We start from the raw sequence: 17181 nt of genomic DNA on the forward strand, positions 1-17181 counted from the left end.
AAGTCCCGCTAAATCTGTAATTTGCTACATTATTAAAAACCCTCCGGCTATTCCAATTTGAGCTCCGACAAAAAAAAATGGCGACTCTTGTACGTCGCGCAGCCACTCGGTTTGTCGCAAACTATTTCAAAAACCGTTCTTCCGTTTACTCATTTCTGGACCGGTCCGGTTATGTCAGCCGGAAACATCTGACGCCGTCTTTTTCTCGGAATATTCCATTCACCACATCGACCAGAAACAGAAAGAGAGCTTCTCCAACGGATCCGCTTCTTCGAATCATCGAAACGGAGATTGGATACGCCGAGAATGCTGATGATCACCAGCGAGTAAACCCTAACTTCCCCGTTTCATATCATTTTCATGTTTTTAGTTCTAAGATTTTTTTCGTTTCCCCATGAAGCTCTGTTTCAATGGCAGTGGTATGTATAATCTCTCTCGTTTCTCCTTTTTTTTGTGTGGATGAAGGTTGAAGAAACTCCAAGTGGTTTCCCTTTCAAAATGGAAGACAAACCTGGAGGAAAGATTGTGACATTGACTAGAGAATATGAAGGAGAGAGTGTTAAAGTTGAAGTCCACATGACCAATCTTGTGACTGGTGATAAAGAAGATGATGAGGATGATGAGGAAGAGGCAGAGAACGAAGAAGGTGAAGATGAGGATAAGCCAGAGAAGCCGAAGCAATCCAATGTGCCTCTCTTAGTAACTCTTTCCAAGAAGACAGGACCAAGTTTGGAATTCAGATGTACTGCTTTTCCAGACAGGATTGCAATCAAGGACATGTGGGTTACATTTCCTGATGATCCTTCCAAAGATGAGCTTGCTTATGAAGGCCCTTCCTTCAGGTAATAAATAAATTGGAGAAAAAAGTTTTAAAGCTTTGGATGTTACAAGAACCAAAGTCATGATCTTTTGATGGTTTATTTCTGCAGGGTTTTGGATGAAAAGCTGAGGAAGGCTTTCCATAGGTACATTGAGATTAGAGGGATAAAGCCGAGCATGCTCAACTTCTTGCACGAGTACATGATCAACAAAGATAGTCGAGAGCACTTGCTGTGGTTGAAAACTCTCAAGAACTTTGTTAAACCTTGAGAAGAACAAACATTTTTAATTTCAAATGCTCTTTGTCTTCCAAATTTTGTACTTGTAGCACTATTCAGTTCTGTTTGGATCTATTCATATCAAAAATATCCGTATTTGTGAAGTCAAATCAATGAAATAGTTTGAAAAGTATAAACATCACTACAACAATTAGAAGAAGTAACTTGGTTAAGTATGTCAGTATTTCAAGTGAATCTATTTGTCTGCAACAGAACAGTCATTAACCCATCTTAACCATGAAACTGAGAGCCGTTGCTATCATCTGACATAACGAAGGGATGTTCACTTCAGATTAACAGCCTCCGTTTGCTCCTAGATTGTAGCAGTCCTGTGACTCAAAGTTCACTGTAGTTACGCCAGACAGCTCGAAATTCTTCGCGGAATGTGTTCAAGCGTGCTTTGAGGTTTGGAGTTCTCACACTCGCGTGAAGAACAATCACTGTAGCATGGAGAGAAAACCTCATGTCAAAAAAATCTCCAACAAAGGAAATTTACAATCAAAGAAAAGAAGCGGAGTGACTTACCAACGAGGGAAGTGAGAAATGCATAGAGGACCCACAACAAACCGCAGGAAGAAAACCACATGACAAGACTGGCTATATGTACGCAAGGAAATCAACACATTAATGCAGTTTCGAAACCAATGTTGCTAACTAGATGACAAGGGATAGTGAGTATCAAGTACCTGTAAGGAGAACAACAACGAGTACCCATCTTGGTTTGCCACAAACGTATACTGTCTTTCTTGCTGCTGATCTTCCACGGATGACAGGCCTGCAAGTGCACACATAATATATAGATGCAATAACTAAGAAATCCTCTTGATATCTTCCATGGATAATAAATTAAAAAAGAAACTCACATGTGGGGAGGCCTCATTTTTGCAGCCAAGTGTGGGGAGAAATGCCTAATAGTCCTGATAAACTTCTCATTAAAACTAGCTGCAAAACTGCCAAAAGACAACAGTTAAACCCCTTACGCTTGAACATCCAATAAATTCTGCTAGGGACACGCACGCACACACAACCACATACTACAATACTAGCAGGATCCAAGCCTAAGAAAAAAAAAACAACTAACGTTGATGTCAGATTCTAACATGAGCATCAACCGCAGCAATGGTAAAAACCACCTTGAAAACTCAGATTACAAGATCCAAAATCATACAATCTATGAAATCCAATACTAATATCCAGCTCTAGAACAACCATTATATACAAAAGAGCCTAATAACTTTCCAAGTCATGCGCATACGAATGAAAAAAGCCATCATAAAAAAAGTCAGGTTTTTAAAAACTATCGAATCCTCTACTGTTAATCCGGTTCAAGGACAACCACTGTAGTAAAAGTAGCCTAATATCTTCAAATATATGCGACACTAGAGCAACATCAAAGCCTCAACGCATTGTAGAGCTGAGATATGAAAGTTGAAACTAAAAGAAGTCAAAAGAGATAATACCTGTCATTAAGAAAAGCTATGCTCAAGGCTGTGAGAGCAGCACCAACAATAGCCAGAGGTCTTGTGATAAGCGCAAGACCTGAATTCAACAACAACAAAAGAAACATCAGTTAAACAAACTGCACAAGATCTCTTCATCAAAGCCCACAAATCCCCAAAAACACAGCTAAAAGCAAGAGATTTATGCAAAAAATTTCACTTACCCAGAAGGAAAATCACAAGGATAAAGTAATTGGTTCTATAGCTGCAAAGCAAAAATCAAACATAAGAAGATCAAAAATCCCAAATCCTATATAGATGCAGACCAAAAAAAAAAAAAAAATCAAGATACAGAGAGAGAGAGAGAGCTAAGTACTAGTAGAGATTGCATTTGAGACGGCTCTTCCACTTAGAGAAAGAGCGAGGGAAGGCGAATCTAGAGAAGAACTCGCCAAACGAACGAGGAGGAGTCGACCATTCAACTTCTCTAAGCGCCTCAATCACATCCTCAGCAGCTACGTTGTCCCAATCCATATCTCCTTCGCCTCGTCTCTTTCTTATATCTCAGAACCACAAGATGTATATCTACGAATTCAAGAAGCTCCGATGATGATTCCAAGTTCGGCTGTGATTGATTTTGATTGATCTGTGTATTGTGTTTGTTTGGTTCTCCCCGCAAGCTTTGTTTTTTTGGCCCAAGTAATAGAGATTTGTACACACGCGTGCAAGTGAATTCCCCCACACGTGCGGAAAAAAAAGAAGGTAAAAAAAAAAAAATTGTCTGAGCCCGGGTTCGAACCGGGGACCTCTAGTGTGTGAGACTAGCGTGATAACCGACTACACCACCCAGACGGTTTTGTTAACTACATACTGTTTATATATAATAACTGAATACTTAGCGAAGTAGTGACGTCTCAATCCAATTGCCGAAAACGACTTAACAACACAAAAGCAAAAGTGTGCAATGACAGGAGAATGTTTGCAGTTTCGATAGTACCTCGTACCACATCGTGCCGTTTGAGCTATGCGTTCCTCTGTCACCACCACCTCTCGGTTCGGCTCCACCAACAGCCGCACCAACCATCTCTCTCTTTTCAGGTTTCTCTCTCTCTCTCTCTCTCTCTCTCTCTCTCTCTCCGAGAAACTCGGAGAGAAGTTCTCGTTTCGGCATCTTTTTATAAATTCTCGCTATTATTTTCAGATTCGTTCGGTAAGAAAGCAGATCGACATGGCAGCTCAAGGTTTGATTTTTTTTTATTGATTCTCGTTTTTTTCTCTAAGCTCGTACTCACTCTATTGCTACAGTTATATCGGATAGAGCTCACCACTTGGTTTGTTTTTGGTTACAGGTGATTATGGAGTGGTGAAGTCAAAAACAGGAAGAGATTCGTATGAGGAAGCGTTGGCTGCTTTGTCTTCTTTGATTACAAAGCGAAGTCGTGCTGATAAAAGCAACAGTGGGGATCGTTTTGAGTTAATCTTTGATTATCTTAAGGTTTGTTTTCTCTTGTGATTTTGATGATGATTCTCTTTAAAAGTTTTGATTTTTTTTTTTTTTTGCACCTTTTGATTTTTTGGTTTAATTTTCTTCTTTGTAATCAATTTGGCAGCTACTTGACCTGGAAGAAGACATTTTGAAGATGAAAGTTATCCATGTTGCTGGTACCAAAGGCAAGGTAACAACTACTTTACTTTTTCTAGCTAAATCTCAATAAATGATACTGAAACATCTTTTTTCTTCTTTTTTTTTTGCCATTATTAGTTTGTTCGTTAGTTAGTTATTAGATATCTTCTGAATTCATGTAACCAAAAAGCCTCTCTTAGTTCTACTCTAGTTTTGACCGTTACATCCTTATGACTGCTTTGCCAGAAGACCTTAGAGGTTTGCTCTGTGGAGATTTGAGAGATACAGTTACTGGACTCATTCATCTTGAGCTTTTTCCCTATTTGAGTGAGACCCCTGAACCCAGGAATGAAGTTCTGCTTGTAAAATTACTAACGTTCAAGTGCGATAAGGCGATTGGTTTGATCCTTACATGCCATGAGATGCATTTTGATGGATTTGTCAGTTTACAAAAATTTTCACTTTCAAAAATCATTGTACGAGATAATCGATGTGGGTTGATGTCTCTTATCACTTCTTTCTTCTAGATCATAATAGCACAAAGGAAGATATAATGAAACTAGAATGGTTGATTACTATTTATTTTGAAACCTTCAGTGATTTTTTTTGATAAAAGTGGTTCATTGTTTGCATGGCTGATTACTATCTGATCCAGCAGCTAACATTGTTCTTTCTGTTTCGTATGTGGCTTGAAGGGATCTACATGTGCATTTACAGAGTCTATTTTACGAAACTATGGCTTCCGAACTGGACTCTTCACTTCACCTCACCTCATTGATGTCCGGGAAAGGTTTCGCTTGGATGGGTAAGTTTTTCTTAATTTATTAAAAATTCTAAGAAATATATGACTGCGCTCATAAAAGCAGAAACCAACAATACTTGGCTATCATAGTCCTCTTGTTACTTGCTCTCTGTTTAATTCTCGATCTAATAAGTAGAGACCTAAAAGTAACACACAAGGCAGTTTATCTCTACTTTGTACTCATCTTTACTAAGAATTGCTTCGCTTTACCTGATGTGTTTTAATTATTGCTACAGTGCGGACATAAGTGAGGACAAATTTTTGGGTTATTTCTGGTGGTGCTATAACAGGCTCAAGGTATTTTCGTCACAAAAAGAAGATCCAATTAGTTAAATTATTTGTTTTGAACTTAATTCCTGTATTTTGGGTTTGTAGATTGACTAGCAGTTATCAGTAACGTTCTGTAAACTTGGAATCTTAGTGATGAAAACCATATGGAATGTGATAATCAAGTTTCATGAACACTTTTTTTTGTCCTTCCATAGCTTAAAAACCGAGGTTTTCTGTGCTGAAGTTGTGGTAGATAGAGTAATTGTATTATTGAACTACTGTTGAACACTAAGTTTCCCCACCTGACTTAATTCATCAATATAAATCTTTGTTGGAACTATTTCCTCGAGGAGGTAGTGATACTGAAGAGAACATATATAGAGTCCTCCCTGTATCTTGTTGAAATTACCTTGTGTCGCCGTCCAAGAATTTGATGGTAGCTTATAATGGTGTGCATAGGTCCAGCTTAAGATGGAAGCTTTAGATTTTTTTTCTCAAAATACAAGGTTGCTGACTATTTGATTTGCAGGAGAGAACTAACGAGGAGATACCGATGCCTACATATTTCCGCTTCCTTGCGTTGCTAGCTTTTAAAATTTTTGCTGCTGAAAAGGTTTGATACCAGTCTTTACCTTGATTGACCATTTTTCCTTTTTCGTACTCAGTGACATGATAGATACAGAAACACCGTTTTCTCTTTATTGATTGAACGAGAAAACGGTGACAAAATTTCGTACTCAGTGACAAAATTTTTGCTGCTGCTCTTTGCTTCTATATGCAGGTAGATGCTGCTATATTGGAGGTAGGATTAGGTGGCAAGTTTGATGCCACTAATGCGGTACGTTTGACCTGTTTTTTCAGCTGGAATCCTTTTGTCTGAACATATCCATTTAGCTAACATCCAAGGTTAAATTTTATTACGAACGAGGAAACCTGAAATTTGATATCTCCATTTTTTTTCTTGGGTCAGGGGAAAGTTGTAAGATCGGAACCAAAATCCTTTATTAACCAAAAACAATTATAGTATAATCCTCAAAAGACTCCAATTACTAAAATATGAATTACTTTCAGTAAGGTTGTAACTTGTAAGTAGCTTTTCTTGTGCTTAATTAAGTTCTCATGGGGATCTACTGCTTACTTGTTACAGGTTCAGAAGCCTGTGGTATGTGGTATTTCTTCACTCGGATATGACCACATGGAAATTCTAGGTTTGTTACTGGAATCTTCTGCTTGCCATACCAATACTGCTATGAAAACGTTATCGATGTGCAGCCTCTATTTTTTCATATAAAAACTTTAAATCATGAGGTCTCTGCTCGCATTAAATGAGCAGACATTTTTTGAGTTACATTTCTTTCCTCTGATAGTTATCATATGATTTATTTCTTCTCTGTGAAATGCATCACAGGTGATACGCTTGGAAAAATTGCTGGTGAGAAAGCTGGAATTTTCAAGGTTGGCTATAACTCTTCTATGTCTTAAACAAAAACTGACCATTCCTTTTTGTAACTTACCCTTCATATTTGCCTCATCTTCTTTGTTCATATTTCAGGTTGGAGTTCCAGCCTTCACAGTGCCCCAACCTGATGAAGCCATGCGTGTCCTTAAAGCGAAAGCTTCCGAATTAGATGTACGCTCAATTTTAATTATTGAACACTATGGTCACTAAATATGGCAGACAATGTTGGCGCATATATATAATTTATGTTTATGTGCTACTTGCTTGATTGTAGCATTTGAAATATATCATTCTTTTATGGTGAAAAGTGAGAAATTCAATACATCCACAAAATTAGTCCCATTGTTGCATTATATATCACTAAGTGCGGCTGCTTTTGCAGAGATGATTCAACATTCTATTGACAGATTGACATCATATTGACAGGTGAATCTCGAAGTGGAGCAACCACTAACTTCAAGGCTGTTAAGTGGTCAGAAACTTGGGCTTGATGGGGAGCACCAATATCTTAATGCTGGTCTAGCAGTTTCGCTTGCCTCTACCTGGCTTCAGCAAATTGGTAAACTTGAAGTTCCTAGTCGGACTCAGATGGTAAACGGCTCTTTTCCGTCTTTATTCAACTCACAGTTTGTATCATGGCCCTTCTCTCAATTTGTGAACATCATCTTTTTCCACATTCTTCTTCGAACTAGGGTATTTTGCCTGAGCAATTCATCAAAGGGTTAGCTACAGCGAGTTTGCAAGGGAGAGCACAGGTCGTCCCTGATCAATTTACTGAATCTCGGACTTCAGGAGATCTAGTATTTTATCTGGATGGAGCTCACAGTCCAGAAAGCATGGAAGCATGCGCCAAATGGTTTTCGTTTGCCGTTAAGGGAGACAACCAGTCAGAGAGTTCGGAACATCTGGTTAATGGCTCCGCAGGATCCTCTCATGATAAATGGTCTGGTGAAACCTGCCAACAGGTAAGGGTCTGGGTTTCTTGTTCTGTCTTAGATCTTCCTAAATGCCTATACTTGTTTTCTCTGTGGTTCCTTAGCTTTGGAGATGTCTGAACGAACGCATCTGGTTGCTTTGCAGATATTGTTGTTCAATTGTATGTCAGTTCGGGACCCAAACCTGCTGCTTCCACATCTAAGGAATACATGTGCAAACTACGGTAAGTTCTTGAGCCTTGTGTCTTAGTGGGTAAGTCACTGCCAATGTTGAAACAAAAAAGTTGGCCGAGTTAAAACAGATAAGATAACTAGAGAAGGCTGAATAATGGTTGATGCAGGTGTCCATTTCAAGAAGGCATTGTTTGTACCAAACATGTCAGTGTATCACAAAGTTGGTACAGCGGCTGATTTGCCAGAGAATGATCCACAGGTTGACTTGTCATGGCAGTTTACACTCCAGAAAGTTTGGGAAAGCCTTGTCCAGAGTGAAAGAGGTAATAACAAAAATCCAGTAGTCCTAAATCTTTTTGATCATGGAACAAGATAAACACACGTCCTACTAAGTCTTTTTTGGTTGTTGGGAACGCAGAAGATAGAGGAAAAGATGGTGACAGTGGTGGGAACAGTGAGGTGTTTACTTCACTGCCCATGGCAATAAAATGGCTAAGGGATAATGTACATGAGAGTAGCTCAGCCACACGTTTCCAGGTATAAACACAAACCCCTCTTTTTCTTGACGAGTGTTCAATCCGGGATTTAGGTGTGGGTTGGGATAATGAATAGTTAGCAATGTAAAATGGCTCAGCGACTCTAGCGTGTGTCTGCAGGTTCTTGTAGCTGGTTCGTTACATCTTGTTGGCGATGTACTGAGATTAATCAGAAAATGAAGAGAAACACACATACACGTCAATTTTCAAAAAATAGTACACGAAAGCCGTCACCCACCAACCAGCCTACCCACTGTGGAAGAGTATGGCCTTTATTGTTAAAGTCTTATTTTGTATGATTTCGAGTTTACATTCCAGCTTCAGTAACGGGTACTTGGTGTTTTCTTTTTCAAATTGAAGATCAATAGTTGACAAAAAAAGAAACAAAGGAAACATGTTCACAAATGTGACATGATTAATGATTTGCATCTTTCTCCAGATTAATGGAAACGCCAAGTTCCAATGTAAACAAGATCTCTACCAAAACCCAAACGAATCGATCATATATTAAAACAAATGGATTTGATTGCAAAACGGAGAGGAACCATGAAGAGTATCAAAGAGATTTGATAGAAATCCACACAACAGTTGAACACACAAAACTCACACCGGTTCCTTCTAAAGCCTTTGTCTGAGCTCTTGATTCTCTTTTCTCAACAATTTTAACTCCTTCATCTGCTCCGCTTGGTTCTCCAGAATCGAGCTTAACACCTTCGACATCTCCATCTGTTCAAAAAGAAACAGTATAAAGTCATTTGAAGAAGACAAAGATGAGATTCAAGCAAGAGCAAACATTACCTCGTGCATGTGGAACTGTCTGAGTATCTCAATGTGAAGGTTCCTCACGTCATCATGAATTGAATTTTGGAAAGAATCCAGAGTTCCTTCGAGCGTTCTTTGAAATAGCTGAAGCGTGAAACTGCTACTACCCATCATCTGCTGTTGATCCGTTTGAGATTGCTTCAACCCTCCCTGCTACAGATTTGCACAAGTTAGTGAAGTTACAGATATCCTATCGAGATAAATTCTCAGGTTTTTGTGAAACTTTTACAATACATTCATAAGCGGAATAGCTCCTGCTTCTGTTGCAGCCACCGTCTCTGGTCTTGGCAACAGATTATTTAAAACTTCCTCTCTCGTTTCTGCACCTGTTTTCTTTATCTTGGGTGAACCCAGAGTGAGAGAGGCCCCGTCACTAAATGAAGAAGTGGTGCTGATTCTCTCAGCATATGTTGAGAACCTACGAGTAAAATTTGGTGATAGCCTCAATGAATCAATGTTACCCGGAGCTGCGATGCCTTTTGTAAACAATGGACTTGAAGGCAAGTTGTTGTCTGTCAGTGTTGAAGATGTGTCAAAGGTTGAAGAGAAGTCTCTGCTCCGTGGGAATTCTGAGCTTACGTTTGTGAGGTTTGTCTGACCAAACGACAAGTGGAAATCTCGAGAGCTAGAGAACATTGATCCAGATGTACTAGCACTTGTGCTTGAAACCGCGAGACGCGAAGGTGCATGCAGGTGGCTAAACTTATCAGAAAATTTCTCATTGGCCAATTGGTTAAACTTCTCAGAAAATCTATCGCCACCCCATGCTTCTGGAGGTGTCAAAGCAGAGTCCTCACTTTTGGAAGATGCTGTTGGTGTAGTAGATCCAAAAGGCGAAAAAGCAACCCTCGTGTCATCCTGCATAATGATGGAAAACGTTTGAAACCGATGTAACATATATAAGATAGGATAATATACTAGAGGGCAAGTTCAATTAAGTCCTGATAATGTATTCTGTACAACCACTAATAACAGAGTCTTTGGAGAATGAAGTTATAAAAATGACTTCTAAAAAGAATAATGGCACTTGCTTGATAAAGAACCACAAACCTGTTTTAAAGTAGAACTTGATTTCCAGTCGAGTATCGGATGTTCTTTGTTTCCATCGTCACCGAACGGAAATCCCTTGCTAGATGAAGGATATAGCAACGACGAAGGCTTTTTGTCTAAATGATCTTTAATATTAAATACTTCACTATCAGTCCACTTCTCATCAGATGCAATGATAGGTGAAAAAACTTTCATATCATCGTTGAAACTGTCACTGGCACGGAGTGCTTCTAGTCTTCCCAGTGGCCCACCAGGCCATAGATGAGTTCTAATTGGTGTTTGTTCTACTGATGAGACAGTACTTGCGGAAACTCCACGGGAACCTGGTGCCAACGCAGACTGTGAAGCTGAGGGTGTCGTTGAGGGAAGTGGATCCGGAATGACAACTGAATCTTCCACAGTACTGCCAAAAAGAGCCATCTCAGAAGTGTAGTTTTTCTCATTCACAATAACTGGTTTAGATGTTTGCCATGACAAACTTGTTACATCCTGACAAACAAAAACAAATGCTGTTAACTTTGCAATCCAAAGTAAACATATAGATTAGCATGAGTCAGTTGAACCCAACAATATGCATCATGTCACCAAAAGAAGGTTTGTTGCTGCTACTGTTGGATTTTTAGATTGGTGAAACAGCTGGAAAACCAGGATAGGGACAACAACTAAACAACCAATAGTGGCAAGTGAAAAAAGTATCAGAGTCATTAGATAAGACATGCTAAATAGATTGCACTATATGAAAAATGTATTGACCTCTGAATTACTGAAAGCATGCAGGACAGTAACAGGCTGCGGTTTTCCACGGACGTCGTAGAACACTACTTTACCGTTACTGGTTCCAGCCGCCAGAATGTAGCCATTATCCCCAAAAGCCAGAGAGGAGAAAGGTGCCTCATAAGCAATGCAGGACGAAGATCTTCTGGACCCAGAATCATAACTGTAAAGCTTTTTGTCCATTCCCACACTAGCAATTATCTGTTACAGTAGATAATTAAGATTGTAGATTACTTGGATACTAGGTTTATGAACTCTATGTCAAAGAGAATTAGACAGGCTTATCAAAACTGAGAGTGCCAAGCACATGTTTAGAGATAAAAGAAAGTGCAATCACATTTATCTGACTTTTTGCATATGTATAGCAAGAATTATTGGTAAGGAGTCAGCTACCTTTTCGTTTGATGGAGAAAAGCAAACACCAGCAGTTGGTGCCGAATGCTGCTTCAACCAAGACATCTGTGGAAATGAAAGCAAATTCCTCACTTATACGAGAAATTAAACGGAAAGCATTAACACGGCTTGAGCAAAATTATAACCACTTGTCTGACTTATGTTTCTCTAAATAAATTTCCAAAATTACAGTCTTTCCACATGAATTGCAATAAGTAAAGGAGAAAACCTTTGGGCTACGACCAGTTGTGTCCCACAGATGCACAGTGCCATCATCACCTGCAGTAAGTAGAAGGTGTCGACTGGACCTTGAATAATCAAGCAACCTTAATACCTGGTGTCTTGAATCGATTAAAAAGCCAATTAGTTTGATGACCGGAGCTCTGTGCTATGGAAATAAAAGCATACATGTAAAAACTGAACAACCTGCCCATTAGGATCTTTGAGCTCGGTAGCCCTTGACCCAGATGCAAGGTTGTGGACTATTAAATCCCCACCAACACTGACAGAAGCCAAATGCTCATCTTTGCAATTGTACATCACACCAGTAATTGTACTTGTATGACCCTTCAACTTCTTAATACAAAGCTTTCTTTGCAGATCCCAAATCTTAATAATTTGACCAGTACCTCCAGAACAAATGTACCTGGAACCTTTTCTGCTGAAGCTAATAGCCGATAAACATTCCTGAAACTCATTATGAAAACAAGCATATGAATAAAATAGTAACATTCCAAGAGATGCAAGACATGGAAATCAGAATCACTCTAGAAAATGTAGTAAACCTCGGCACTATCACCACCGTCCTTCCCAGTAACTGGAACAGTCCCTAAACTCTGCCCATTTTTACGCCACAGAGATATCTTCTTATCTTCTCCCGTACTCGCCACAACCAAATCTGCATCCCAAATGAAACATATAACTTCAACAAATGGAAAAGAAATAGAACAAACATATTCTCCTTTCACTAAAACCAAATCATATCCAAAACAAAACGGTCTACCATGAAACCTGTCTGCTGACTAAATTAGATTCCCAAATACGATCCCTAAAGACCACACCAATTTCATCGACACAGAACCTCAATTTTGAACAGCTCAGATCACAGAAAAATCCAGATTTGCTCTACTAAAAGTTGGCTAAGATCAATAAATAGTGGAAAATGGTGAATTCACAACTTCAGTCACTTTCCTAATCTCACTCACCAACCCAAAAAAAGCTAAACATTAGGGGGAATGCGACTAATCGGAGATTTTACTTACTAGTATGATTCCACTTGACGGAGTTGACAGCAAAACCAGGTGAAGGAGTATAGCTCAAAACGCAGGGATCACCGGAATCGGCGGAAACGTCGAAAAGCTTAACCGTATCTCCGCCGCTCGCTGCCAGAAGGCGCCACGAAGGCTCCACCAAGTTCGACATCATCGCTGCCTTTCGCTTAGAGTCACAGTCAACAAAATTTCCCCGAGAAGAATCAAATTGCTCGATGAATCTTTCAGAATCTGGACAATGCGGGAACTCTACCTTTTTTTTTTTTTTTTCTGGGCAAACCAAAATTTTGAACCCTATGAGATGAGAGAGAGAGTGAGAGATTCGAAATTAGAGGAAATAAAAATGTATTTTATTAAATTAAAGTCTCTTCCTCCTTTATTCAAATTTTTTTAAAAAATAAGGAAAATAGCGATTAATGTTATATCAAATTTGTCCGTAATCAAAACAGTGTATTGAACCAATAATTTTGGAGGATTTGATGAAATTTAAAAAAATTGGAATTTTGATAGATTTTATAAAAGTTGATATGATTTATGGTAAATTTCTTTCAGATCCTACCTAAAACCATGAGATTTGGATTTCTGTATTTTTAACTAAACAAATTCTCTCAAATCCTCAAGAATTCCTAAAACTTATTAAAATCCAAATCCACAAATTGTTTTGAATAACAGTAGATTTTAAAGTAGATTTTTAAATCATCAATTGAATAACAGTGGATTTCATAAGATTTTTTAAATTCGTGATTGAATAATATATGATTTGTAACTTTTACATAACTCACTTAAAATATCCCCAAAACATTATTATTATTGAAAATAATTTATTTACTTTTTTGTAGAATTGATTTCTTTGTTGTCAAAGGAAAAAAAACATAAGCTCTTAAATTTTTGATATAGAAAAAAGTGATTCTAATTAATCTATAGGTGTTTGTTCCAAAAAAAAAAAATCTATAGGTAAATTATAGTTTGGTTATTGGATCGAGTATTTCAGTTTGGTTTGGTTGGTTCGGATAGAATTGGTTTTTCCGGATTAAACACCCTCTAATTATTGTTTTTGAAAACTATATGTTCGTAGAAATTATAGTATGGACTACAAAACCGGAATTTTATTAATGTACTAATCTATAGCTTCTTTTTTTGTAGAAATAAAACAGGAAAAAATAAATCAATTTAAGTTCTATCATTTACGATGTCACTACAAGAAAATAGTCGATTTGCAAGGGAAATTTGCGATGGCAAAATGCCCTCGCAAATTTGCGACGGACTTGCGAGTAGTTTGCTAGTTTAGCGAGGGTACTTGCAATTCCCTCGCAAAATTTGCGACGACGAAATCCCTCGCAAATTTGCGACGGATTTACGACAGATTTGCGACTCCGCGAAACATCCTCGCAAAAACATCGCAACTCCCTCGCATATTGCAACGGATTAGCGATGACATTTTCCGTAGCAAATTTGCGAGGGAGTTGCAAGGGCCGATGATGTCGGCAGCCACGTTTTTCCCGAGTGTAACTGTTTTGTCGGCAAAACAGTAAAAGCCTCGCAAATCCCTTGCAAAAAAATAATATTTTAAAATATCCCTCGCAAATCCCTTGCAAATTTTCCTAGCAAATCCATAGCAACTATTTTTAGTAAGCCTATAAATAGCAAGTTTATGATCCATGGAAACCAAACACAAAACACTTCCAACAAACACACTTTGAATACGAAAAAAATATTGTGAAAGAAAAAAAGGCTAAAAAAAAAACCTAAACACTTTTAAATTATATAATAATGTTTGGAGGCGGGCAGCATGAGGTATACACATTGCGACGGTGGATGTACAATCACAGAGATCCGGAGACCGGTGATGTGACGAGAGAGTTTTGTGATGGGTTGCGCGCTTTCATGTACCAGGCGACAAACCAAGACTTTGCTCGTCAAAACGGTACAATATTTTGTCCATGTCCTAAGTGTTTCAACGATAAGTATTTGGAATTTAATCTAGTGAAGAAGCATCTTTATAATAGAGGATTTATGCCAAATTACTATGTATGGTTTCGTCATGGAGAGGGTTGTAGCAGTAACGTTGAAAGTAGTAGTATGAATTATGCTGTTGATCAACCTAGTAATTATGGGCATCAAGAATCTGATCAATTTGGTTTTTATGGGTATAATGAGGAAAATAGATTTCATGATATGGTTAATGATGCATTTCATGAAACTACTGCTGCATTTCCTGAGAATAATACGGAAGAACCCAACGTAGATGCACAACGTTTTTATACTATGTTAGATGCTGCAAATCAACCTATCTACGATGGATGTAGAGAAGGGCATTCTAAGTTATCATTGGCATCTAGGATGATGACAATTAAAGCTGATAATAACTTAAGTGAGAATTGCATGGATTCTTGGGTTGAACTCATTAAAGAGTATTTGCCACCTGATAATGTATCGGCTGAGAACTACTATGAAATACAGAAGTTGGTTGCGAGTCTTGGATTACCATCTGAAATGATTGATGTGTGTGTTGACTATTGCATGATTTTTTGGAAAGATGATGCTAAGCTGCAGGAATGTCGGTTTTGCGGGAAGCCGAGATATCAACCTACACAAGGAAGGACGCAAGTGTCATATAAACGTATGTGGTACTTGCCTGTTGCTGATAGATTGAAATGCCTATACCAATCAAAACGGACTGCAGCGGCAATGAGATGGCATGCAGAACATTCTACTGAAGAAGGAGAAATTACACACCCATCTGATGCAAAGGCGTGGAAACATTTTCAATCGGTATATCCTGACTTTGCTCAAGAGTGTAGGAATGTTTATCTTGGGTTATGTACAGATGGTTTTAGTCCATTTGGTATGTCAGGGAGGCAGTATTCTTTATGGCCTGTTATATTGACGCCATACAATCTTCCTCCAGATATGTGTATGCAAAGCGAATTTCTGTTCTTGAGTATTTTGGTACCAGGTCCAAAGCATCCAAAGCGATCTCTAGATATCTTCTTACAGCCTCTAATTCATGAGCTGAAGCAATTGTGGTATGAAGGTGTTCAGACGTTCGATTCGTCGAGAAAACAGAATTTCAATATGCGGACAGTGCTAATGTGGACGATTAGTGACTTCCCTGCGTACGGAATGTTATCTGGGTGGACAACACATGGAAGATTATCATGTCCTTATTGTATGGAACGTACAGAGGCATTTCAGTTAAAGTATGGGCGAAAATCTTGTTGGTTTGATTGTCATCGTCGGTTTCTTCCCTTGCATCATCCGTACCGGAGGAACAAGAAGTTATTTACAAAGAATAAAGTTGTTCGTGTTCCTCCACCAACTTATGTCTCTGGAAATGATTTATTTGAGCAGATTGATTACTATGGAGCTCAAGAAACCTGTAAACGTGGGGGTAACTATCACACACCAGCAAACATGCCAGATGGATATGGAAGCGCTCACAATTGGCACAAGCAGAGTATTTTTTGGGAGCTTCCATATTGGAAAGATCTTCTATTGCGGCACAATCTTGACGTGATGCACATTGAGAAAAACTTTTTCGATAATTTCATCGTTACGCTTCTGAATGTGCAGGGTAAAACAAAAGATAGCAGGAGATCTAGGTTGGATTTGGCGGAAATATGTGCAAGGATCGAGTTACATCTTACAAGAGATGGGAAATTACCAGTACCCCAATTTCGATTGTCAGTAGAGGCTAAGAAGGTGTTGTTCGAGTGGGTTAAATCTGAAGTGAAGTTTCCAGATGGATTTGTCTCTAAATTTTCAAGATGTGTAGAACACCTACATATAATGTTCCTGATTTTCCAGATATCTTTACTCAAATAGGAAGACTTGCTGGAAAGATAAAGGAAGTTTGGTGGGAAGATCATAGCTATTGTCGAGCAGCTCACAATTACATATTGAGGAATCTAGATTACGTTCAACCTTTTGAAAGGTATTCTTGTTTAAAAACTAAAATTAATTATATTTTATAAGATAACGAACTAACAAATCTCTATTTTTTTAGACTTTTTGAAATGCAGATTCGTGAAGCATATCCTAATTTAGAAGAATCTGACTATGAGGCCTACAAAGAACAGGATTTCGCTAATTGGTTAAAATACTATGTAAGTATATGTATGAAATAAGTTTAGATTAACTATATGTATTAGAATTTTTAAGTTAAATAAACTTATGGTCTAATATCTTATTCGTTTATATAGGTTCAGAATGGATGTGGAAATGAACCCTTGCCTCTTTGGTTGCATGAGCTTGTTCAGGAACCAAGAGCGAAGATCACCACTGCTCCGATGTACTTTACTCGCGGTTATACGTTTCATACGTACGCACACGGAAGTCGCAAAACTACAGCAAATTATAGAATCTATGTACAAGCTGGTGATATCGATTTCTATGGCGTTTTGCAACAAATATTGGAAGTTGATTATCCAGGCCTTCTGAATCTGAGATGCGTACTTTTTAAGTGTAACTGGTACGATCCATCGGTCCGAGGCGTGCGAGTAAATAATTGGGGGTTGTTGATGTGAATGCGAACA

The 17181-nt window shown here is 38.4% G+C and overlaps 5 protein-coding genes and 1 non-coding gene across 11 annotated transcripts; 3 read left to right on the forward strand and 3 right to left on the reverse strand.

Annotated features, from left to right (window-relative positions):
• Nucleotides 1–23: 23 nt before the first annotated feature.
• LOC104708511 (uncharacterized protein At2g39795, mitochondrial-like) lies at nt 24–1234 on the forward strand. Its single transcript, XM_010425093.3, has 3 exons — nt 24–326; nt 466–842; nt 930–1234. The coding sequence occupies exons 1-3, from the start codon at nt 78–80 to the stop codon at nt 1087–1089; spliced, it is 786 nt and encodes a 261-aa protein (XP_010423395.1). The 5' UTR covers nt 24–77; the 3' UTR covers nt 1090–1234.
• LOC104708512 (PRA1 family protein A2-like) lies at nt 1194–3385 on the reverse strand. Its single transcript, XM_010425094.2, has 7 exons — nt 2913–3385; nt 2761–2801; nt 2558–2636; nt 1961–2047; nt 1784–1872; nt 1623–1694; nt 1194–1537 (listed from the first exon to the last, which is right to left on the reverse strand). The coding sequence occupies exons 1-7, from the start codon at nt 3068–3070 to the stop codon at nt 1434–1436; spliced, it is 630 nt and encodes a 209-aa protein (XP_010423396.1). The 5' UTR covers nt 3071–3385; the 3' UTR covers nt 1194–1433.
• TRNAV-CAC (transfer RNA valine (anticodon CAC)) lies at nt 3315–3388 on the reverse strand. The gene has a single exon. It is a non-coding gene; the product is annotated as a tRNA-Val (tRNA).
• Nucleotides 3324–8805, forward strand: LOC104708515 (folylpolyglutamate synthase). Of its 3 annotated transcripts, none has more exons than XM_087462628.1 (17): nt 3324–3634; nt 3738–3777; nt 3886–4031; nt 4147–4212; nt 4856–4965; nt 5199–5259; nt 5762–5845; nt 6014–6070; nt 6380–6440; nt 6641–6687; nt 6785–6862; nt 7118–7282; nt 7384–7656; nt 7772–7850; nt 7968–8123; nt 8219–8337; nt 8457–8805. In XM_087462628.1, exons 1-17 carry the CDS (start codon nt 3512–3514, stop codon nt 8514–8516), a joined length of 1725 nt encoding a protein of 574 aa, XP_087318754.1. In that variant the 5' UTR covers nt 3324–3511; the 3' UTR covers nt 8517–8805. The 3 variants fall into 3 exon arrangements, with proteins under 3 accessions (XP_087318754.1, XP_087318755.1, XP_087318756.1); XM_087462629.1 differs by having other exon boundaries at nt 8222–8337; XM_087462630.1 differs by lacking the exons at nt 3324–3634; nt 3738–3777; nt 3886–4031; nt 4147–4212 and adding an exon at nt 4410–4487.
• On the reverse strand, nt 8719–13252 carry LOC104708513 (protein NEDD1). Of its 4 annotated transcripts, none has more exons than XM_010425095.3 (10): nt 12638–13252; nt 12161–12273; nt 11802–12062; nt 11605–11709; nt 11376–11441; nt 10962–11183; nt 10209–10697; nt 9393–10016; nt 9135–9311; nt 8719–9062 (listed from the first exon to the last, which is right to left on the reverse strand). In XM_010425095.3, exons 1-10 carry the CDS (start codon nt 12798–12800, stop codon nt 8955–8957), a joined length of 2328 nt encoding a protein of 775 aa, XP_010423397.2. In that variant the 5' UTR covers nt 12801–13252; the 3' UTR covers nt 8719–8954. The 4 variants fall into 4 exon arrangements, with proteins under 4 accessions (XP_010423397.2, XP_010423398.2, XP_087318751.1 ...); XM_010425096.3 differs by having other exon boundaries at nt 9135–9308; nt 12638–13207; XM_087462625.1 differs by having other exon boundaries at nt 11605–11716; nt 12638–13022.
• A 1164-nt stretch (nt 13253–14416) lies between these two features.
• On the forward strand, nt 14417–16471 carry LOC147940537 (uncharacterized). Its single transcript, XM_087461340.1, has one exon. It carries the CDS (start codon nt 14417–14419, stop codon nt 16469–16471), a length of 2055 nt encoding a protein of 684 aa, XP_087317466.1.
• The last annotated feature ends 710 nt before the right edge of the window (nt 16472–17181 follow it).

The sequence above is a fragment of the Camelina sativa genome, chromosome 8 (genome assembly GCF_030686135.1).
Source record: "Camelina sativa cultivar CO46 ecotype springtype chromosome 8, ASM3068613v1".
NCBI lineage: Eukaryota > Viridiplantae > Streptophyta > Magnoliopsida > Brassicales > Brassicaceae > Camelina > Camelina sativa.